The following is a 25,269-nucleotide window of genomic DNA, read 5'->3' on the forward strand; positions in this document are numbered from 1 at the left end:
TAAATAGCAAATAAAATCAGGACGAAATTACGAACATCCCCAGGTTTATTATATTTGTCGCTCCAGCAACATTGAAGAACCCCTTGACTATGCGATTACACAACCGAAACTACAACAGAATTCCTTCGTATACGCATGATACGCACGCTCCACACAAAAAACACTCTCAACAGTACAATGGACAAAGGTCATTCATGTACGCGTAGCTTACTACTTATTATCAACTGTAGAACCCGAAAATTCCCAGGGGGACGAAATTAGGAGCGGGGACGATATCAGGGTTCCTTACCTTATTGTAGCAGTTATACACATATATGATAAAACAAAAGTAGATCGTAATTGAAAAATAACATTTAAGACCTTATATCATAAGTAAATACTATACATCTAACCAAAAAAACATGCTGTTATATATACACTAAAGCGCCAAAGAAGCATGGTACAGGCATGCGCATTCAAATACAGAGATAAGTAAACAGGCAGAAACGGCGCTGCGGTCGGTTACGCCTATATTAGACAACAAGTGTCTGGTGCAGTTGTTAGATCGGTAATTGCTGCTACAGTGGCAGGTTATCAAGATTTAAGTGAGTTCAGAAGAGGGGTTATAGTCGGCGCACGAGGGATTAGACAGCATCTGCGAGGTAGCGATGAAATGGAGATACTCCCGTACGACCATTTCACAAGTGTACTGTCAGTATCAGGAATCCGGTAAAACATCAAATCTCCGACATCGCTGCGGCCGGAAAAAGATCCTGCAAGAACGGAACCAACGACGACTGAAGAGAATCCTTCAACGTGACAGAAGTGTAACCCCTCCGCAAACTGCTGCAGATTTCAATGCTGGGCCATCAACAAGTGTCAGCGTGCGAACCGTTCGACGAAACGTCATCGATATGGGCTTTCGGAACCGAAAACCCACTCGTGTAGGCCGGACGGTGTGGCCGAGCGGTTCTAGGCGCTTCAGTCTGGAACTGCGTGACCGCTACGGTCGCAGGTTCGAATCCTGCCTCGGGCATGGATGTGTGTGATGTCCTTAGGTTAGTTAGGTTTAAGTAGTTCTAAGTTCTAGGGGACTGATGACCTCAGAGTCCCATGGTGCCCAGAGCCATTTGAACCAATTTTGAACTCACTCGTGTACCCTTGATGACTACATGACACAAAGTTTTATGCCTCGCATGGGCCTGTCAATACCTACATTGGGTTGTTGGTGACAGGAAACCTGTTGCCTGCTCGTACGAGTTTTGTTTCAAATGTTATCGAGCAGAATGGATGTGTACGGGTATGGAGACAATGTCGTGAATCCACGGATCCTTAATGTCAGCAGGAGACTGTTATAGCTGGTGGAGGCTCTGTAATGGTGTGAGGCGTGTGCGCTTGATACGACACTGACAGGTGGCATGTACTTCAGCACCCTGTCTGATCACCTCGATCCATTCATGTCCATTGTGCGTTTCGATGGACTTGGGCAATTCCAGCAGGACAATGCGACACCCCACACGTCCAGATTGCTGCAGAGTGGCTCCAGGAACACTCCTGAGTTTAAACTCTTTCGCTGGCCATCAAACAACCCAGACATGAACGTTATTGAGCATACGTGGGATGGCTTGCAACGTGCTGTTCACAAGAGATATCCACCCCCTCGAACTCTAACGGACTTGTAGACAGACCTGCAGGATTCATGGTGTCAGTTCCCTCCAGTACTGCTTCAGACATTTGTCGAGTACATGCTACGTCGTGTTGCGGCACTTCTGTGTGATCGCGGTGGTCCTACACGGTATTAGGCAGGTGTACCAATTTCTTTGGCTCTTCAGTGTATAAGCACATACTCGTACATGCTGATAATAACTTGATTGCGTATAGGTACCGCTTGAGAATCTTCCTTCCTTCACATGCCTAGTGGCAGAGATTGACGCACAGTAGTGGCGCGGCCTCCCCGTTGCACAGCGATTCGCGGCCACGCCCCCGTTGCACCGCTGACCGGTGCCGAAATCGCGCCGTCTGAAGGCCGCAGAGGGGCCAGACAGCCGAAACGGGACCCACCGCGCCCGCCAGAGCGTCTCGGCGCCCGATCGCCTTGCCGCGGATCACCTTACCGCAACCCGACACCCGCCGGCGGGCGTCTATAAGAAGGTGCCGGCCACTGGTCAGGGCACCATTCGATTCCTGCTCACTGGACAAGCAGTGATGGCTCTATCTCTGGTGAGTACCAGCAGAGTTTCCTCTGCTTCTACCTCTGCTCGCCACTCCGCCATCCAGGCACAAGAAGCACCGGCCTGAGTGACGTCTAAGTAGTTTCGTCCTCTCGTAAAACGGATGGTTCGTGTTTGACTCTCTCGGAGATTGAGCTTGTAAGCTTTTTGTGCTCTCTGTAGTATAAGAATCAAATGATAGAAATGGTTAGATGTGTGCTTGTGTGTGTGTGTGTGTGTGTGTGTGTGTGTGTGTGTGTACAGTGCTTGGAAACGGAAAAGAAAAGAGATGAAGTCTCTAACCAGAATCCAGCCACATTATCCCATCCCGAGATATAAAATATGGAAACTAGAATAAAGGTAACAAGCATATTTCGCTTACTCTACGCAGGTACTTGTGACAGTTGCGCTCCTCTGCGTATTGCAGGTATGGAAATGACCTAGTTCGCTCAGAAACCAGTCATATCAATAGCATAATTTATCTGTACTGTGCTTGCTTCACAAGTTCGTAGTGCAAGATCAGTGTATTCTGCTGACGGTACAATGACCCCTTTTTCTAAATAAATGTAACGTTAATGTAAAATGAGTGCATGGAAGACATCCGTAGAAGAAGAGGACCGAAGCATTAGAGATGTGGTGCTGTAGAAGGATGTCGAAAAATCGGATGGACTGACAAGAAATAAAATGAGGAGATTTTTCTACAGGACCGGTGAATGAGAGCAACATATGGCAAACATTACAAGAAGTGAGGACAGGCTGCTAGGACACGTATGTGTTACTACATCAGGGAATGATTTCTGCAGTAGTAAAGTGGACTGTAGAGGGTAAAAACTACATGGGAAAGCATAGATTCGGATGTATACAACAAATAATTGTGGATGTAGGGTACAATTGCTAGTCTGAGATGAGGAAGTTGGCGCAAGAGAGGAATTTGCGGTGGGCCGTATTTTACCATTCAGAAGCCTGATGGAAAAAATAGTACAAACAACGAGGGAAGGGGGGAGGGGGGAGGCAGAGAGAAGGAGAGAGATAGGAGGATGTTGGGAGAAAAGACTGTTTGAATCTTCAACGCTTGTAACCTGGCTGTAAGTCCTAGTAGCCAAATGCCAGTTACAAATTTTTTTATTTTAAAAACTAGTTTACTGAAAGAAATAGGATGTCAAGGATTTCTTGACTTTAATTCTCGTTCTGTTTCCAAACCAGTCAGACACGAAAACACAGGACCCAGAGAGACGATGCATTGGTTAATGCACCGGACTGTATTTAGAACCAGTGGGGCTCAAACTTCTATCTAGTCTTCCAGATTTAGCGTTCGACACGGATGATTCGACGGTTCCTTCAAATTGCGATCGATATATTTTCAAATAATTCGATCTGGACAGCTTAAAGATTCATGCTAGAATTTCAGCTTTTGCCATTTTCGGACGCAAATTTATAACTTCGGGAACAAAATTCTTCTTCAGCGTATGACGAAACGTATCTCGAAACTATATGTTTTGGTGTGGCATATGATTCGGATATATTGACAATGTTATTTGTCTATGAAGTTTTGCCTTTTTGTTCAAAGTTGGCCGGCCGGTGTGGCCGAGCGGTTCTAGGCGCTTCAGTCTGGAACCGCGCGACCGCTACGGTCGCAGGTTCGAATTCTGCCTAGGGCGTGGATATGTGTGATGTCCTTAGGTTAGTTAGGTTTAAGTAGTTCTTAGTTCTAGGGGACTGATGACCTCAGATGTTAAGTCCCATAGTGCTCAGAGATATTTGAACCATTTTTTTGTGCTCAAAGTTAGCAAGAGCCGAATCTTCCAGCGCAAAATGATATTATTAAAAAAATCCTTTAGCTAAAACTGCAGTTATTCTTAAAGGTCATCGTGATCGCGGCGTCAACAGGAGTTTATTTCCCTTAATAATAATTTATTTCGTTCCAGTTCGTCTAACCCATCAGTTGTTGCGCCTCTATGACTGAGTTGGCGATTCTCAGACCGGAGTTTCTGTGTAAGGGGTGTCAGTGATATTCATAAAATGCTTTGCAGTGAGTTGTAGTGGTAGATTTGACTTGATTCGTTGAAATGTCTTTCACATTGTTATATTAATCGAAACATTATGGGATTTAATTGTTAGAAGTGGGAACAAAGTACGCCACTGAGACAGTCAGACCGAGTAAATATCTAGGTCTAAAGTTGCAAAGTGGCACGAAAAGCAAAGAGGACAAGAGTTCAGTTGTAGGGGAGACGAAGGTCGACCTTGCTTTACTGGGAGAATTCTACGAAAGTCTAGCTCCTCAATAAAGGAGACACTTTTGCGACCCATTCTCAAGCGGTGCTCGAATGTTTGGGATCCCCACCAGGTCGGATTAAAGAAAATTCAGTGGCTTCACTTCCGATAGGTCCGGTCAGTAAGCGAGTATTATGGACATGATCCGTAAACTCAAATGGGAGTCCCTGGATGGAAGAAACTGGGCAACTCTAGAGAATCAGTATATGCGACAGACTGCAGAACGATTCTACTGCCACCAACATGCATCTCGCGCAAGGGCCACGAAACAAGAAAAATCGTGGCTCGTTCGGAAGCACACAGACTCAGTTTTCCCTTGTTTTATTTGCAAGTGGAACTGGAAAGAGAATTACTATCAGTAGTATACAGTACTCTATGCCATGCGCCCTGTGGTAGCTTGCGGAATATATATGTAAGTGTAGATGTAGAATGCCTAATTGAAAGCCAGACTAAATAGCTGGGAAAGTGATTTGCATTGCTCAGTCGTGATTCGATTGCCGTGACATAAGATAAATCAGTAAGTGGATCGAAACAGCATATCCAGACACTCTGGGATGATAATGGCATTGAAACAGAGGATGACACTCGTGAAGCTCAAATACTAAAGCTATTTCACAGAGGAAGACCGCACTGCAGTTCCTTCTCTATATCCTCGCACGAACGAAAAAACGGCTGACATCGAAATAAATGTCCAAGGAATAGAAAAACAACTGAAATCACTCAACAGAGGAAAGTCCACTGGACCTGGCGGGATACCAATTCGATTCTACACAGAGTACGCGAAAGAACTTGCCCCCTTCTAACAGCCGCGTACCGCAAGTCTCTAGAGGAACGGAAGGTTCCAAATGATTGTAAAAGAGCACAGGTAGTTCCAGTTTTCAAGAAGGGTCGTCGAGCAGATGCGCAAAACTATAGGCCTATATCTCTGACATCGATCTGTTGTAGAATTTTAGAACATGCTTTTTCCTCGAGTATCATGTCGTTTTTGGAAACCCAGAATCTACTATGTAGGAATCAACATTGATTCCGGAAACAGCGATCGTGTGAGACCCAACTCGCTTTATTTGTTCATGAGACTCAGAAAATATTAGATACAGGCTCCCAGGTAGATGCTATTTTTCTTGACTTCCGGAAGGCGTTCGATACGGTTCCGCACTGTCGCCTGATAAACAAAGTAAGAGCCTACGGAATATCAGACCAGCTGTGTGGCTGGATCGAAGAATTTTTAGCAAACAGAACACAGCATGTTGTTTTCAATGGAGAGACGTCTACAGACGTTAAAGTAACCTCTGGTGTGCCACAGGGGATTGTTATGGGACCATTGCTTTTCAAAATATAAATAAACGACCAAGTAGATAGTGTCGGAAGTTCCATGCGGCTTTTCGCGGATGATGCTGTAGTATACAGAGAAGTTGCAGCATTAGAAAATTGTAGCGAAATGCAGGAAGATCTGCAGCGGATAGGCACTTGGTGCAGGGAGTGGCAACTGACACTTAACATTGACAAATGTTATGTATTGCGAATACATAGAAAGAAGGATCCTTTATTGTATGATTATATGATAGCGGAACAAACACTGGTAGCAGTTACTTCTGTAAAATATCTGGGAGTATGCGTGCGGAACGATTTGAAGTGGAATGATCATATAAAATTAATTGTTGATAAGGCAGGTACCAGGTTGAGATTCATTGGGAGAGTCCTTAGAAAGTGTAGTCCATCAACAAAGGAGGTGGCTTACAAAACACTCGTTCGACCTATACTTGAGTGTTGCTCATCAGTGTGGGATCCGTGCCAGATCGGGTTGACGGAGGAGATAGAGAAGATCCAAAGAAGAGCGGCGCGTTTCGTCACAGGGTTATTTGGTAACCGTGATAGCGTTACGGAGATGTTTAACAAACTCAAGTGGCAGACTCTGCAAGAGAGGCGCTCGGCATCGCGGTGTAGCTTGCTCGCCAGGTTTCGAGAGGGTGCGTTTCTGGATGAGGTATCAAATATATTGCTTCCCCCTACTTATACCTCCCGAGGAGATCACGAATGTAAAATTAGAGGGATTAGAGCGCGCACGGAGGCTTTCAGACAGTCGTTCTTCCCGCGAACCATACGCGACTGGAACAGGAAAGGGAGGTAATGACAGTGACACGTAAAGTGCCCTCCGCCACACACCTTTGGGTGGCTTGCGGAGTATAAATGTAGATGTAGACATACTGTATGCTTCCAGGGAAGTTAACTGATTGTAAAAGAGCACAGGTGGTTCCAGTTTTCAAGAAGGGTCGTCGAGCAGATGCGCAAAACTATAGGCCTATATCTCTGACATCGATCTGTTGTAGAATTTTAGAACATGTTTTTTCCTCGAGTATCATGTCATTTCTGGAAACCGAGAATCTACTCTGTAGGAATCAACATGGATTCCGGAAACAGTGATCGTGTGAGACCCAACTCGCTTTATTTGTTCATGAGATCCAGAAAATATTAGATACAGGCTCCCAGGTAGATGTCATTTTCCTTAACTTCCGGAAGGCGTTCGATACAGTTCCGCACTGTCGCCTGATAAAGTAAGAGCCTACGGAATATCAGACCAGTTGTGTGGCTGGATTGAAGAGTTTTTAGCAAACAGTACACAGCATGTTGTTCTCAATGGAGAGACGTCTACAGACGTTAAAGTAACCTCTGGCGTGCCACAGGGGAGTGTTATGGGACAATTGCTTTTCACATTATAAATAAATGACCAAGCAGATAATGTCGGAAGTTCCATGCGGCTTTTCGCGGATGATGCTGAAGCATACAGAAAAGTTGCAGCATTAGAAAATTGCAGCGTAATGCAGGAAGCTCTGCAGCGGATAGGCACTTGGTGCAGGGAGTGGCAACTGACCCTTAACATATACAAATGTAATGTATTTCGAATACGTAGAAAGAAAGATCCTTTATTGTATGATTATATGATAGCGGAACAAACACTGGTAGCAGTTACTTCTGTAAAATATCTGGGAGTATGCGTACGGAACGATTTGAAGTGGAATGGTCATATAAAATTAATTGTTGGTAAGGCGGGTGGCAGGTTGAGAGTCATTGGGAGAGTGCTTAGAAAATGTAGTCCATCAACGAAGGAGGTGGCTTACAAAACATTCGTTCTACCTATAGTTGAATATTGCTCACCAGTGTGGGATCCGTACCAGGTCGGGTTGACAGAGGAGATGGAGAAGATCCAAAGAAGAGCGGCGCGTTTCGTCACAGGGTTATTTGGTAAGCGTGATAGCGTTACGGAGATGTTTAGCAAACTGAAGTGGCAGACTCTGCAAGAGCAGTTCCGGTGTAGCTTGCTGTCCAGGTTTCGAGAGGGTGCGTTTCTGGATGAGGTATCGAATATATTGCTTCCCCCTACTTATACCTCCCGAGAAGATCACGAATGTAAAATTAGAGAGATTCGAGCGCGCACGGAGGCTTTCCGGCAGTCGTTCTTCACGCGAACCATACGCGACTGGAACAGGAAAGGGAGGTAATGACAGTGACACGTAAAGTGCCCTCCGCCACACACCTTTGGGTGGCTTGCGGAGTATAAATGTAGATGTAGACATACTGTATGCTTCCAGGGAAGTTAACTGTAACCGTAGACGGCTGGTTATATTAGGACTGCCTTCATGCCCAAGAGCGTCTCATTACCTGTGGGCAATTGAATAAAAAAATGGTTCAAATGGCTCTGAGCACTATGGGACTTAACTGCTGTGGTCATCAGTCCCCTAGAACTTAGAACTACTTAAACTTAACGAACCTAAGGACATCACACACATCCATGCCCGAGGCAGGATTCGAACCTGCGACCGTAGCGCCTTTAACCGCTCGGCCACTCTGGCCGGCGGCAATTGAATAAATTGTTATTTAACCCTGGGGGCTATGGTAAACTGAACGAAGCTTTTGCGTCGTGGTGACGTCATCCTAGCTGAGTGACGTGAGGGGAGGCCGCACAGCAGGTACAGGTGTGCAGCTGTATAAAAGCGGGCTGCTGTTGCGCCGCAGGTGCTGACGCTGGCGGTGTGGTGCTGCGCGTGGCAGACGGCGGCCGGTGCGGGCGCGCTGCTGCCCAGCTACCAGCTGCTGCTGCCGTTCCCGGCGGGACCTGCTGCTCCCGTGGCCGCCCCGGCCAGCCGCCTGGTCGTGCTACTGCCCGGGGCATCGCCGCAGCCGCTTACAGCCACTGCCCTCGACGCCGCACACCAACAGGTACAACACGGTCATCTTATGTCTTCGCGGCAAATCAACTGTTCTCGGGCGTCCCACCGGGTACAGTCGTTAACGAAGTACGACGTTTCGACAGCGTACGTTGCCGTCATCTTCAGGCGAAACCCGTAAAATGAGCGTCTTCCATACATCACGTCTCTGCTTATACTCAAGGCGCGATACAGCAAAGACGGCCATTTAACGAGTATTAGCTGAAGATGACGGCAGCGGACACTGTCGAAATCTCATGTTTCTAAGTAATTGCATCCAGCTAGACAGCCAGTAGCAACACAAATACGTACACTGGGATTTAACGTTCTCCCTCAAGAAACTTGCAATTAATTCTTACAACAAACAAAAGTAGCGTGTTCGTGGGTGTCCCCAGAAATTTATCCAAGTTGAGAACGGATAGCTCCACAAAAGGTAAATTCGAGGGGAACTACAAGAAACTTGTTGTATCTCAAACGACTGACTGGTATCCATTCAATGTTTTTAGGTAAATGAATCTAATACCGAAATGGTACCCATATTTCAATGTTATATATAAACATTTTAATATTATTAATATGTATGAATGTGAACGCCACCCTTTTGATTCAACAATCTAAAATTGCACCCTTCTTAAGATTAAATACATAGATAGCATTCAACGAGCTACAAACCAAAAAATTTTTTTCATGCACCACCAGAAATGGAACGTGAACCTCCGTCAGTACTACCCACTTGTGCTGCCGAAACGTCAGGAAAATCGTTAAACAAGCGTTGGCCGAAAATCCCGAGGCAGAAGTCAAAAGGCAATAAGTTAATAATGTTAGCAACTCACCAAAAATTAAAAATCCTAAACAGAAAAAAATCATTGAGAAAATCCAATTGTACAGAAAAAAAAATTGTAAAAAAATCAGAAATAAATGCCAAATTATTATCCCTCAAAGCGCAAAATCAGAATTAAATTTTAAAAACAACAATATTTCCCATGGCACTCGGCGATGCTACATCTGCGATTTAGTAGAATGACAGACAATCATTGGTAGAAATGCGCGAGAATGATATAATTAGAATGAAGATAGATTTGAGGAGGGGGTAAGTGCCCCTCCTGTGTTCCTCCCCCTCCCCACCCGCTCGTCACCCTACAACTTGCGGACGCCTATGAACATGCTTCCTCTTGGAGTTCATCTCAGGATCTCCGGATGATGTCGTTTAGTAGTTTTTCTGACTGCTCAGCATTGACAGACTCATGCTCCATTGTTGATGGCGGACTGGGAAGTCTATGACAATGCCAGTCTCTCGTACTGACGAGACATCAGAAAACTCACTAAATGACCATCGGCTGCTGGTTGTTGTTGATGTTATGGTCTTCAGTCCCGAGAATGGTTTGATGCAACTCTCCATGCTACTCTATCCTGTGCACGTTTCTTCATCTCCCAGTACCTACTGCAACCTACATCCTTATGAATCTGCTTAGTGTATTCATCTCTTGGTCTCCCTCTACGATTTTTACCCTCCACGCTGCCCTCCAATGCTGAATTGGTGAACCCTTGATGCCTCAGAACATGTCTTACCAACCGATCCCTTCTTCTAGTCAAGGTGTGCCGCAAATTTCTCTTCTTCCTAATTCTATTCAATACCTCCTCATTAGTTATGTGATCTACCCATCTAATCTTCAGCATTCTTCTGTAGCACCACATTTCGAAAGCTTCTATTCTCTTCTTGTCCAAACTATTTATCGTCCGCGTTTCACTTCCATACATGGGCACACTCCATACAAATAGTTTCAGAAAGGACTTCCTGACACTTAAATCTATACTCGATTTTAACAAATTTCTCTTTTTCAGAAACGCTTTCCTTGCCATTGACAGTCTACATTTTATATCCTCTCTACTTCGACCATTATCAGTTATTTTGTTCCCCAAATAGCAAAACTCATTTACTGCTTCAAGCGTCTCATTTCCTAATCTAATACCCTCGGCATCACCCGATTTAATTCGACTACATTCCATTATCCTCGTTTTGCTTTTGTTGACGTTCATCTTACATTCTCCTTTCAAGACACTGTCCATTCCGTTCAGCTGCTCTTCCAGGTCCTTTGCTGTCTCTGACAGAATTACAATGTCGGCTGTTCATATCAAATATGAATCCAGTGTCCTAATACCACTACTACTACTCGAACTGGATACTTTCGGGTTGAGAGCTACTTCAATGCTATTTAGATTTTCTAAGCTGAATGCCTGAGCTATTCTTAAATTTCGGCCCAGCAATTCCTCATTCTCGTCCAATCCTAACTATTTACATCTCTAATGGTCTCGAAATGCACAGACCATTTAACATAAATCTAATTTTTCCCGATACGAAGTGTGTAACAGGGTAGTACACGGCTGTGTACTACGGTGGTTGCTGGGTGGCTCGAGAGTGAGTGAGCGTCCGTGCCATGGCAGGTGGAGGCGGCGTCGGCCCGCCTTTCGCAGGTGGAGGCGGCGTCGGCGCGTCTGTCGCCGCTGCCCCCGCAGCCGTCCCGCGCAGACTTCCAGGCGCGAGCCCAGGCCCAGGCCTTCCCCCAGCAGCAGCAGCAGCTGCAGCAGCAGCAGCTGCAACAGCAGCTGCAGCAGCAGCAGCTGCAACAGCAGCTGCAGCAGCTGCAGGACGACTCCGTGGTGGCAGCCAGGACCAGCTTCCAGCCACCTGTGAGGGGCCGCCCAGACTTCCAGCAGCAGGCCGCCCGCCAGCAGCAGGCTGACTACCAGGTAACACGTCTACATCACTACTCTGCAGTTCACACTTTCTTTTTTCGGACTGAATGATTTTTTCCACCCGGCATCGGAGAGTGCACTGATGTGAAACTTATTGGCAGATTAAAACTGTGTGTCAGGAAGTTTCATATCAGCGCACACTCCGATACTGAGCCTCCAGGCTATGCAAAGCCTATCTACGCGACGTCCTTTCTCCTAGGAGTGCTAGTGCCACATGTTTCACAGGAGAATTTCGTGCAGGTAGGAAGCTAGGAGATGAGGGAGTGGCGGAAGCAGAGCTGTGAGGAGGGGGTGTGAGTCGCTCGGTTTGCCTCGAAAGGCAAAGGTCCTGTCTTCACGTCTCCCTCCAGCACACAGTTTTAATCAGCCAGGAAGTTTCACCTTCACACTGTTTCTCGACCCTTCCACTCTTAAGCAGCATATGGGGGAAGAACATGTACATATTACTAAACTAGAATCCACCACCGCGTGTTCTGCCTGTATGCAAAAGCTTATCTCAGGAACGACTGTAGCGATTTTGATACAGTTTCCGTTAATAGTTAGATCGACTCACGAGGAAATATTGTGTATAAATTTATAAATATTTCGTAGAAATTTGCTGAGCTGTGATAAATTAAATTGTCCTGCATGGGCAAAAGTCGGCCTAGTGCGCTTGCAGCTCAAGGACGGGCAACTGAAGAGCTGAGGCCAACAGGAGTCGCCTGTTGCATACACCGTTCACGGTTCATATGCAGCCGCTGTGAAGAAGATCGTAACTGATCGAAACTAGTCATTGTTGTACACATTTACACAATTAACAAATATTACATTATGTAGAATTTGATGAAAACTTGGGCACTTCTAGCAGTGCCATCTTCCGCGTAGTTGTTTGGATAGAGTCGACACTGAAGCATATGTTTTAATGTTTGATCTTCAGAGTCGAAATTGAGACTTCTTTGTTGTAGCCCCATATTGCCATACTAACCCTGGATCTGCCCATTCCTGAACTCATACTACTCGAGAACTTACACCGAGCGAGGTGGCGCAGTGGTTAGCACACTGGACTCGCATTCGGAAGGACGACGGTTCAATCCCGCGTCCGGCCATCCTGATTTAGGTTTTCCGTGATTTCCCTATATCACTTCAGGCAAATACCGGGATGGTTCCTTTGAAAGGGCACGGCCGATTTCCTTCCCCATCCTTCCCTAACCCGAGCTTGTGCTCCGTCTCTAATGACCTCGTTGTCGATGGGACGTTAAACACTAATCTCCTCCTCCTCCCTCGAGAACTTACATGGCAGCCATCCCATATTACAACAAGATGGTAGAATTTCAGACACTTTTTTCCAATCTGGTTGACGGGGAATCCTTAGCTCTACACAATCGAAACCAGTAATCAAATAAAATAAACAATCCTAAGATAGATGCTACAAATTCTGTTTCAGTACACTGGATCGCTGAACCCTTCACTGTGATTATGTCGTACTAATGAGGTACGACATAATCACAGTGAAGTTGTTTACGACGATAAAAGACCTTCCTTCTCTTGAAGTACTCAGTTTAGGAAAGTCTACCCTCTGGTTTCGAACACTTGGTTATCAAGTTCTGTGGTCATGAGACGCTGAAGTCCAATAGAAAACTGAAGAAGGGTATTACTAAATTTCAACGTTGCGAAATGCGTAACTTACAGCACTTTCGATATACATTAACGTCTACATCTACACTTTGTAATTCACCTGGAGCTGTGTAGCGGAGGATAATTGTTATACCACTATCTTTTCCCGCCTTTGCTGTTCCGTTAGCGAATGACGCGTGAGAAGAATGATTGTCGGTAAATTTCCGTATTCGTTACAATTCTTACAGATTTCTTGTCGTGATCATTTTTCAGGACGTACGTGGGAGGAAGTAACATGTTGCCCCACTCTTCTTGCAGGGTACGTTCTCGAAATTTCACCAGCAGAACTTTCCGTGATGCACAACACCCGCCTCGTAGCGTCTGCAGCTGGAGTTTGTTGGGGACATCCGTAATGCTCTCGCACCAACTTAGAGATTCCCTGACGAAATGCGCCTCTTTTCGTCGGATCTTCTCTAGCTTTTGTATTACTCCTACTTAATAAGTGTCCCAGACTGATGAAAAATGGTGAAGAGCTGGGTGAAGGAGCTACTTCTTTCCTTGATGAAGGTCCTGAAGACGCTGCGAACGAATCTCTAAGCGCCATCTGCTTTCTGCTGTTTGTTTTCTCTGGTCATTCCATTTTACGTTGTTTCGGGTGATTAGTCGTGGGTACGTTACGGTAGTTAGTGTTTCCAGTGTTTTGTCGCCAACAGCGCAACCGAACAGTGGTACATCTCTTTGCCTACTTACGGGCAGTACTTTACATTTATTTACGTTTTTAGTCGCTAATTGTCGAGCCTCTGCATTCCGCTACTGTCTTTTGGCGCTGCAACCTTCCTCCGCAGTCGAGGTCGCAAACGCACACATGAAAGATGGCACTCGAGTTGGAGGTAAGCCAGTTCGAATCCTGTTGGTGGACGAATTTTTCACTGCCAGTATTTGACCTGCAAGGGAAGGAGAGGTGGTGGCGTAAGGATCCTTATCACCAGTCTTTGCACCAATGCCCTGGCTTAAATTCCAAACCTCTTCTCTGTATATCATGCAATGACGCTGTTAGTGGTGATCCGTCCGTCAGATGGTAACGTTGAGCTCTGCAGCTCTCTTGGTGCAGTTTGGGAGTAGTAGAGTATGTTCCAGCACTGGGCTTCACCCTCACCCTTTTCATCGTCGTCATAATCATATAACAGCCACCACACTACACTAAACACGTATCCAATCACACACGTTCATATGCGATTCAGCTCAGACATAATCACGAAGGAAGAGACAACGTGCACTGAGGAAGAATACCCTTTCCGACTAGGCAGCTGAACCCACCTCGTAGGATTTCCCAGCCAATAATGCCATACGAAATTCAATTTTTAATCTTCTTACAGGCAGCAACGTCGTCCGAAAATAACACCATGACTCATCCAACATTATCCACTGGATGTTGTAAGCAGTAACGGCCCTATAAGAGTCCCTTGGGGTACTCCGAAAATTACGTTTACATCTGTCGATTTTGTCACGTTACGAACTGGAGCGATGCCGTGAAGCTGTGCGGGTGAACGGCGACTACTATGATGCTCACAGGTGGTGAGTGACGGCCGCGGCGAGTTCGCAGCTCCGGCCGGCCCGCAGCCGATGAGGCCGTCCGGCTTGGGGCGCGCGCTGCAGACACCCTCCTACCAGGCGCTCGTGGCTGACTACCGCTTCCGCCAGCAGCAGCAGCAGCTGCAGCAGCAGGCCTCCAGCTACCAGCCGCTGGCCACCGAGTACCAGTACCGCCAGCCGCAGCGGACCTCCTACCAGGGGGTCTCTACCGAGTACCAGTACCGCCAGCAGCCGTCGCAGGCGCAGACCGTGTCATCGGCGGCCTCCAGGGCCGACTTCCGCCCGGGCCCTTATCCACTCCCCACGCCCTACTCTGCGGCCCGTGCCAACCTAGTGCAGCAGCAGCAGCAGCAGCAGCAGCAGGTGCAGCAGCAAGAGTACCAACAGCAGCAGCAGCAGGATTACCAACAGCAGGGGGCGGCGTACGACGCTTCGAGGCCCGAGTTCCGCTCCCTGCAGACGCAGGGACTGCTGCCTGGGCAGGAGTACTCTGTCAACTTTGTAAGTACCCCCCCCCCCCCTCCTTCTACTATAGTCCAATTCAAGAGCCCTAGAGGTGAGGGAACCGGCCTTTTCCGGACAAGCACCATAACTTTCGTTCAGGACGACAAAGCGTCAGCTTCTTCTGATTGCATGCTTTCTCGGCTTCTCGAGTAATCATCCGAGTGGTGGCTTCGCCTTATCGCAACGTTTCAACGAGGCCATCATCTTCAAACGCCTGAAGAAGATGGATACGATATCCACTGAAATGTTACGACAAGACGAAGCCGCCACTCGGATGATCACCCGAGATTCGGCTGATCATCCGAGATTTAACCATTATCAGATTCCTGGCTTGCAGACCAGTAGGGCGTGTGGAGGTTTACGTAGATTCTGTTAGTGCGCGTTTCTTCTGCTTGTTGTGTCTATATTACTAAACGGCTAACCCTGTTCATGGTGCACAAATTCAGTTGCAGGTTGCCTGTCTAACAAAAATTTGTTCAATGGAACAGTACCGAAGAACAAGTGTTCATAGTTCTTAAAGTATGCTCTTTAGACCCCATCATTACTAGACGGTTTTTTTCTTGTTTTTGTCCGAACTACCAGCTCTCAAAATAAGGAAACCAAAGAGATTGAAGTAGAAGAGATTTGTTTCATAGTATCGAAGATGAAGAAATGCTAGCAGCTATTAAGGTATGCATTTTAGAGCCCATGTTTACTAGACGTTTTTGCTTCTAATAACCGTCGCTGTCGTATCCCTGAGTATTACCATTCCTCTTTGGATATCCTGTATATGCCTCTCGGAGGGACCATGAATACAAGGTTAGACTAATTATAGTGCGGTATTTATCGGGTTCCATTAGCGACGGAAAAGAAATAAATTTTAATACAGAGTAAAACGGGACGTATCTTCAAAATGGTTTTCAGAGCGTGGATGTAGATGTAGATACCCACTGCACAGACACGGCAAGGTTTCTAGCTTAACTATTGAGATCGAATTTTTATATCATTTCGCGTAGTATTCGCTGTGTTCTTCACACGTGACATATTAAAACTAGGTGCAGTATGGGAACAGAGGCTCTGCAAAATAGCAGAAGAAATTCTTACCTCAGTAACAACTCTACGGTTGTGGAGATGCCAAACTCCACGCTTTACCTATGTTTGTCTTATTCCAGTCTTATATCGTAGAAGGATCTCTAATGTGTTTGGAGAAGATACGGTCTAGCTAGTTGCAGGCTATTCCTTGGTCGGATATTGAATCCTGCACAAACGCAGACATCTGAGTACAGTGTTAGTTATAGTATGTTGCATGTAAATGACTTGGGTAATGACTTCATTATCCGGCTGCAATTACGAAACAGTGAATCATACGAGTGTAATAACTTGCTGTTTCTGAAAGATGCGTGGTTAGTGGGTAGCGTAGGATGCATTTGTGAAGGTACCAGGATCGAATTACAGTGACTATCTGTGGTGTCAGTCTCTGGAACAAGCTGTATTCAGCCTCGTGAGGCTAAATGAGAATCAGCTTCAGTAAACTAGTAATGGCGTTGATACGGGAGCCACCAAAGTGATGCAACGATAAAAAGCTTTTAGCTCACTGGAGGCCGAGTGACATTTATTTCATCCTAGCAGTTAAAAACATCGAGTGGTGGATTACTGTTTAAAGTCCCGTCGACGACGAGGTCATTAGAGACGGAGCACAAGCTAGGGTTAGGGAAGGATGGGGAAGAAAATCGGCCCTGCCCTTTCAAAGGAGCCATCCAGGTATTTGCTTCAAGCGGTTAGGGAAATCACGGAAAATCTAAATCAGGATGCCCGGACGTGAGTTTGAACCGTCGTCCTCCCGAATGCGAGTCCAGTGTGCTAACCACTGCTTCATCTCACTCGGAAAAAGCATCGAAGGAGGACTCGCAGATAATCTGTTCGGCTCTGAAAGCCTACCAAAATCAATATTCTCTGCAATATATAACAAATTTATCTTCGTCAATATTTGGTTACATGTAAACTGCTCTTCTCTCGAATTTCGTTACCATATACTTCATTTATCGATAAGGTTTTTCGAGAGATACCGTTTCTTTCCGTGTCCTGTCTATTAATTTTCTTCAATTTATAGTTAATCTGATGGTTTAGCTGTAGCTATCTTTTAGTAATATCATGTTCTGAAAGTTTTAATCTCTTTTATCCGACTTTCATATTATCCACGTAATGTTTCTGTTTGACAGTGTATTATTTAGAATGAATTACACGAATTTCAACTGCAATCCAAGCTGACTTTTGAAAATAGCTACCTCCTATAAGTCTACTGATACATTTTAAGAGTTTTTCTCTATTTTTATATTTACTTGTTGTTTTTATTTGTTCAGTTCATTACAGTACTTTCGTGTCTTTTTCATTTCTTCAAAAAACTCTCTACTTGAGCCCTCTTCTGTAGAGGGTGTTCGGGAATTCCCTTTACAAACTTCTGGGACTTGTAGAGGGGAGTGAGTACATAATATTTTGAGCAGGAACCCATGTCTAGAAACGTCATCCAGCGACGCTTTAGAGCGCAGGAGATATAGATTTATGTATTTGGAGGATAATTCCGTGATGATGTTAGCCGTGGAAACACCACAAACAACTGTGTAATGTTTTTCAATGTTGCGTCAGCAACGCAAACGTAAGCATTTTAGAAACACCTACCTTACACGCACTGTTCGCTTAAGAGATTGCACCGCTGGAAATATTATTTCCGAGCATTGTTTTCCTTTTCGCTCTAGGATCACTTACCGTCTGTATAAATTTGATACTACAGGTTTTGGACGTCACATATTGCGGATGGAAGTTCTCTGTAGTGGGGTTCAGATAAGGAGGCGGCTTCATGAGGTGTTCTGTATAGAAAAAGGCAAGTCGTCAGCGCGGCTGACTCCCACGCGGAGGACCCGTGTTCGATTCCCTGTACTGCCAGCGACTTTTTTCTTGATGGGAGGAATGGAACGGAGTGCACTAAGTCCCGTGATGCCAACTGAGGCCAGCAGCTCCAGGTCGCCAAACCGACACCGCTTGGAAAATGGTGAGACGACTCCACGCCCCTCCATACTGCCTTCAATGGCACCATGGACGGAGGATAACACGGCGGTCGATCAGTACTGATGGGTCCGCCAGTGCCTGTGGACGGAGGTTACGTTTTACAGAAAGAGGTGGAGCATACTTTGCATTGTCGATAGTGTGCTGTGATTGTCACTGTCTCACGCACACCCTCCAGCCATTGTCTATTCTGGTAACTGGCGATGCTGGGGAGAGCGCCATGTTGGACTCTGTTTCTCCTTATGCCTCTCCACAGACAAAAACCGAGGTTCGGATAACTATCACTTCCACTTGTTCACATGATACTTATCGTGTTCGCTCGATGCTATGCTTAATGAACACTACAGTGGCAAAGTACCCTCACTATAGTTAATCTAACACGAAAATCAGCGCTGAATACTTATCATTTAACCCGAATCGCACGCTATAGACAGATGCGGCAGAATGATGCTGTTAGCTGGAGCATCAACTATGCAATGTTCTTGCACGTCTCCCTGCCGCCTGCCTTCTCACGTACACACAACTATTGACAATGAGGAGGACGACGGTTTAACTCCCCCTGTCCGGCCATAAAGTTGCAGTTTTTCCGAGACTTCGTTTAGTTTTTAAACGATTTCCCTAAGGAAAATGCTGGGGTGGTTTCTTCGAAAGGCCACGGCTGATTTCCTTCTCGAATCAATATTTAAAGACCTCTGCTGAAAGTTTAGGTCTCTTCTTCCTTCCTTGTTCTTTTTTTTTTTTCATTTTTCCCTAGGCAATTGAAAGAGCGTATCTTTTGAGCTGCAGACGGGGAAATGGACCCTGACTTTAATGGAGTAATCATCGTGGCACGGAGTGAAGGAAAGTTAGACATTATAGTCTCGTCGATGTCGAGGTGATCAAAGTCTGATCGCTAGCTTAGGTCGTTCTGAATGTTGCTGAAGAAACCAGTATGGCATTTTCGGAAAATCAGGATGACCACTCCGCTGCTTTCGTTGGACTTTCATTGGCTTCATTCGATTTGCTCAAGGTAGAAGGTAAAAAATGTTCAGAGGGTGGGTGCACGTGGGGCGATCAAAAGTTGTCCCGAATTCGAGCTGTTTTGCCTCTGTAGGAGTTGATAGCTGCCGACTACTTGACACTATGCAAATCACTGGTGACTGGGCCGCGTGAAATGTGAGCCCGCTAGGTTACGTCACTGGCGGGAGTTAACGGTGCCTCGGAAATCGGCGAACGGAACGAGGCTGTGGGAAGCGACGACACTTGATCCCGCGACCCGCTGCTCGCCTTACGCTGCGGCGCGGCTACTCCGCTTGTCGCGTTATCGAACAGGTGGCCACACACGAGCGGATTTCTGCGGCGTCCCAGTACCGCGGGTATTTCTGAGGGATCTGTCCCGCCCATCTCGGGCTCGTCTTTTTCCACTAACGGGCATGCATCGCCCGTCGTATCTAGTCTCTCACGTCTACCTGGAGGTGGGGTCTCTTTGTGTGTGAGTAGGTGTACCGGCGGATTTTCGTGATTTAACTGTGAACCCTGGACTGCGGTGCACGCTCGACAGGCCAGAGGCAACAGACAAACGGATTTCAGTACTTGCAACAGCGTCTCGCCGAAAGTACGCAGCACAGTGCAACATTTTTAGTACACTTTTGGATTCTGATACTCGTTTATATAGTCGACAGGGAGTTAATATCTACGATATGGACTCATACATGTTTCGAAAGAAAAATCGCAGAAAATGGTTCAAGAAATAGATGGCGAAAAAGGCAACATTTCAGGCATACATGTCTACTTCAGAATCGCTGGCCCTCCTGTGGGTACTGTCAAGGTTCGATGTACTGGGAAGGGGGCGTTCTTGATGCTTTGTAATGTACAGTAATTCCCAATACCTGTAGAATAATGGACGTAACACGGCTATGAGCAGTACAATAATACATATAATACAACCCCCGCCTCCTTCGTTCTCCCTTCTTTCAGAGGCCTGAATTATTCTGTGTTCTTTCCTGAAATTTGATTTCAAATTTTGTATTTTAAATTTTACTGCACTTTGCCCCACAGTTAGAATACCTACTAGAAATGTTTCAACCATCACTTTGTACGCCCTATTTTTTTACATCCTTGTTTGTGTAATGTTCATGTGTCAGTTTCCACAAACGAGGTTTTTCGCGGTAAATTTGTATCAGTTTCTCATGTAGTCACTGGCCCACTCCTTTACTGTACTTGTAGCAATTGAAACTTGCTGTCACCTGAAAACAACAAGAGAACATCACTGATTTTCTGAACGTGGACCGTCGCAGAAATCTGCTTGTATTTTCTCAGCTGGGGAGGCGGGATCGCTGATTTCGAAAACTGCAGGTAACTGCATGCAGGTTGTGTATCCACTAACTGGCAGGCAGGACCTTTAGGTATTCCAGAATCCGTCGAAAATAGCCGTGGCCCGTCGCTATAATCAGCTCGTGTAGGCAGCGCGTATTTCAAAGCTGCGGCAGCCTCTTTCATATGCAGCAGCGTTTCGGGGTCGTATTTCCGTGCGTAAATGTGATCTTTTCTATTGAATAGTCATTTTTGATCTGCGTGGGTTTTGATCTTGACACTGCTGCCACATTTGAAATGCAGCCCAGGTGTAACTCTTTCTTAGGTTACTTGACACTATCGAAGTTTCTCCTTGACTTTTTTGAACTGGATCGAATATTCTTCGACCAACGCAATTTTCACCTTGAGAGAGGTAAATAACTCACAAGGAGTTAAATCTGGTGAATTGTTTGCTTGGGAAACAACTTATATTTTGAATATGTTCTCCTCGGTTTTCAAGTGACGTTGATTCGGGGTGAAATCCTCGAGCTTTCGGCAGCTGTCTCCGTCACCGTCATAAGGAGTATAAACTTCTGACTGCCGGGGCTGTCACGAAAAAAAGGGAATCACCGTCTGGAACTTTCCAAAATGGTTCAAATGGCTCTGAGCACTATGAGACTTAACTTCTAAGGTCATCAGTTCCCCAGAACTTAGAACTTCTTAAACCTAACTAACCTAAGGACATCACACACATCCATGCCCGAGGCAGGATTCGAACCTGCGACCGTAGCGGTCGCGCGGTTCCAGACTGTAGCGCCTAGAACCGCACGGCCATCCGGCCGGCGGAACTTTCCAGAGTAGCGTCAAAATGCAGGTACGGGAAGGGGAGTTGTGTAGCTTCTGGTAGGGCGGCACGATTGCTAGATCAGATGACGTCAGATATGAAACTGCTGCTCCCTCTACTCTACAAGTTCCAAGCATCCTTCTTTGCTTCCTGTCGGTGCCCCTCCAGCCTTGGAAGTTAATAGCTGTTATTCCCGATGACTATGCTGAAGACAGCTGTCGAAAGCTCGACATGACATGCCGTGAAAACCGAGGTTTCATTCAGACATAGGACAAATGTCGTTCTGCTTTTAGCTTATAGATCGTGAGTATGCTGTAGTGCGTACCGATATAAACTTGCTTCACTTCATTTAACACTTCGTCCTCTTGTCGTCCCTAAGAACAGCGTACAACAACTTTACGGAACTGTTCATTGACTGACCATGAGGGACAAAGTCCATGGTATCGGACAGCAGATCTGCAGAGACTTTATATAGCTTTTCGCCTATACTGGTTCTTTGGATCTAGCTGACGAACCGGTCTTCCACTGCAACAGCTGCTGGTTTGTTGCAGGATCGCATGTACGAGTATAAACCCAGCTTCGTCTCTGCAGTCTTCGATAGTTTGGATCCTGCAGAAGCTTTTGTTGAAGTTGCTTTATTGACTGATAAACGATGATGCTCGAGGCTTTGTCTGTTATTCTTCTGTTAATCGTGCAGCAGTTGCGGCACAGAATTAGTCTCAATACCGTAATTTAATCCCAAAGTGTCAAGCAGTTCCTGGACAGCCTACCTGCGAATTCTCGGAATCAGATCCGTCTCTTTAACGACAGTTTCAGGTGTGATGCTAGTTGACAGTCTTCCCGATCTAGCTTTAAAATTAATCTATTTCAGGTCCAATATGTTCTCACCAGTGCCTTACTTTAATATCTTTCTGCATTTCTGTAGCTGTTTTTCTTCGTTTACAATAAAACTTAGAGAAAACTTCTTCTATTCACCTTTCTATAAAACACTACAGTAAATAAACGTGCACGGAAGATAAAGCTAACCATTCAAACCGGTACCTTTTCCAAGAACGTTGTATAGGGAGACGTATAGCGGTGCTTAGATGCACTTATAAACATTCTCTTTCAAAATTATAATTTCGGAAACTCCTGGATATCACTTCACGTATCGAGTTATGTCATGGACTCCAGAAATTGCTTTGTGCTATTGAAGTGAAGGAAAATGATATTTTGCGCTACCTTTTCTTTTATTTAGTTATGTCTTCATATTGGGAAGCGCTATATTCTAGTAAATTTTGTCAGAAAAAGTGTCTATTACAACGAATAGTTTCAGAAATTTGTCTCTTAGAGCCAAGAACGTTTATACAAAACTTATGTCAGAGTGAGTGTGGTAAGAAAGCCCATGAGCAAGTGAAGCAATCACATATCATCCGATTAAAACGTTATCCGCTTACCTCTGGAGCCAGTTATACGGCGCTTAAATAGCCGAGGTAATGCTACTAGGAACAAATACGGAGTGAGACACACACATGAAATCAATCGAGGCCTGCGGAAGACTTGATCTTGTTGGGAGCATTCTGGGAAAGCGCAGTGCATCAGTTAAGGAAGCTGCACACAAGACGGTAGTGCGGCCCATTCTAGAGTATTGTTCCAGTTTTTTTAGTCTCCATCAAGTAGACCCGCAAACAGACGTCGAAGGAATTCAGGAATGTGCTGCTACTACCAATACTGTTCGGTACAGCCCACAGCTTACAATAACAGAGTTATTTAGGAAGCTTAAATGGAAATCTTTGTATAAAATTTTCTGGGCAAATTTAGAGAACTTCTTGGATAAATGTTTTTCTGTTTTCTTGCCTCATCAGATTTGTTTATATACTTAAGCGTTCAGTGACTTGCTATGCAGGAGTAAACTATCGTACTAATAGGCGGTGTGGCACTTTCACATGTAGTTTGTTCAATTATGTCATGGACGCATCATGAAATCACAAGAGTTTCAGATGAACTAGAGGATATGTCGGTGTTTATGATAGATTAACATTAATATCGATACTGATTCCTTTATATGAGGTGTTCCCAATCTTTCGGTGACCGTTAACCCTAAGTGAAATCAGATATTAGTACTACCCCCCCTCCCCCCCATTATCTACATTAGCGCCCTTAGTATGACAAAAAATTTCTATGAACACTTTTATTTTTAAAATGATGAAAGATAAATGACATTTAGTTTTTGTATGTGCTTTATTGTACCATGAACTAATGAGTCAATGAGAAAATATTGGTACCTCTTATTTCTAATGACATTTTTTTTACAGAATGATGAAGCAATTCTCACTGGATCCCGACTGTTAGCTAAAAATACGCCTCAGAAAAGAAAGCTAATTATCCACACTAAGGGTGGACACTTTTACAAACATGCGGTCTCTTCACCATTCCTCTCCCCAGCGACACTTGCTTCACCCACGCCCCGCTCTCCTATTTAAAAATAAACCAAATTAAACGATGTGCAGTACACTTAGGTCTCTTGCTTGAAAACCACACTATTCCTGGGCTCCTTAAGTTGAACTGTCAGAAATTGGAAGACTTCAGTCTGCCAATGCTTTGCGTCTGACCACTTTCACTAATAATAATAATAATAGTAACAGTAATAGTAATAATAATATTGTGTAGGATCTACAGAAGTTTAGTAGCCATTGGATAGTAACTATTACGTTGTGCTCTTAATAATTTCGTTTATTGATGGGAAGTGAATAATGAAGCAATTTCTGGTTTATTTGGGAACTACCTACAACTCGGAGAAGGTATTTTGACGAAATATTGAAGAGTATGTGATGCACGTCTCTCAATTTTACTGTCGTAGAAGCATGGTGCTAAATACGAAATGGTTGGACTTTGTGAGGAAGATGAACATTCATTCGTTTCACTAGCTGCAATTTCCATCGCATTTTGTCTTGCGTTAATGCTAGTAGTTGAAATAAAAAGAATTTAACTATTGATACTTACGTAATCAGTGCTACAGCCTTACGAAATATTGATAATAGTTATGATCTTGTAAAAATAATTTAGATTCATGATGAAAACTCAATTGACCCCTTTTGTTTTTACCCATCACAAAATAACATTTTATTTCTCAGTGCGTAATGATGCCTGGGTTGGGAACCACTGACTTAGATGACAGATAACTGAGTTTACTTCCCTGTAGTCTTTCAGCATCGAGAATCCGTTTCCGTGCACCGCTATTTTGTCATACCTTCTGCTCTCAGAAGCGTCTATGAACACGTGTGGTAATAATTTTATTGATGAGGCACACGTAACGTAAGTTCTTTTTTGAAAATTTGCGCTAAATTCTTCTTAGTTACGTAAAGGATGAAATATACACATCGACACTATCAACGAACTTGTTGTGCCAGCTTGTGCCCAGTCTACATCACGACGCGTCCAAACCACACGCTACCGGGCTTCAGTTTCCTGTTTATATGTTACTCGTTTCTTTTCGAGCGAGGAGGTTATAGAGGCGCTATGTAACTCTCCTTTAAATGATGCATTTTTTTTTTCAACGAGGTTACGACGTAATTGGTTCAAATGGCTCTGAGCACTATGGGACTTACAACTACTTAAACCGAACTAACCTAAGGACATCACACACATCCATGCCCGAGGCAGGATTCGAACCTGCGACCGTAGCGGTCTCGCGGTTCTAGACTGTACGACGTAATTCACATCGACCATACATTGGCCAGAGTGAAGTGGAATGGAAGTTCTGCTGACTTGCTGCTTGGTGTCTGTGATTACAGGAAGGAGACGGCTTTGGCTATGGATACACGATCCGTGGAGACCACAACCTGCAGCGTACTTATTGAGGACTCGGAGAAGGTGATGACGACGACAGCGGAAACGGCTACCACCATGATGACGACGACCCCGCCACAGAAAAAAACTATACTGCCAAACGCTCAGCTTGTATATAGCATTTTACCACGCATGTAAATAAACTTTGCTTCGAAAGCAAATTCACGATTTTTTTTCCTTG

General features: G+C 45.1%; 1 protein-coding gene across 1 annotated transcript; it reads left to right on the forward strand.

The window, feature by feature from the left end:
- Positions 1 to 2,159: 2,159 nt before the first annotated feature.
- Positions 2,160 to 25,249, forward strand: LOC124711244 (adenylate cyclase, terminal-differentiation specific-like). The gene is made up of 5 exons (XM_047241214.1): positions 2,160 to 2,199; positions 8,472 to 8,675; positions 11,105 to 11,410; positions 14,582 to 15,103; positions 25,034 to 25,249. The coding sequence occupies exons 1-5, from the start codon at positions 2,185 to 2,187 to the stop codon at positions 25,097 to 25,099; spliced, it is 1,113 nt and encodes a 370-aa protein (XP_047097170.1). The 5' UTR covers positions 2,160 to 2,184; the 3' UTR covers positions 25,100 to 25,249.
- The last annotated feature ends 20 nt before the right edge of the window (positions 25,250 to 25,269 follow it).

This window comes from Schistocerca piceifrons, chromosome 1 (assembly GCF_021461385.2).
Source record: "Schistocerca piceifrons isolate TAMUIC-IGC-003096 chromosome 1, iqSchPice1.1, whole genome shotgun sequence".
NCBI classification, from domain to species: Eukaryota; Metazoa; Arthropoda; class Insecta; order Orthoptera; family Acrididae; genus Schistocerca; species Schistocerca piceifrons.

Excerpts from the sequence above, each read along its gene's own strand:
- LOC124711244 (XM_047241214.1), top strand. Across the intron at positions 8,676-11,104 it reads TCGACGCCGCACACCAACAG|GTGGAGGCGGCGTCGGCCCG; the intron begins GTACAACACGGT and ends GTGCCATGGCAG. Across the intron at positions 15,104-25,033 it reads AGGAGTACTCTGTCAACTTT|GAAGGAGACGGCTTTGGCTA; the intron begins GTAAGTACCCCC and ends CTGTGATTACAG.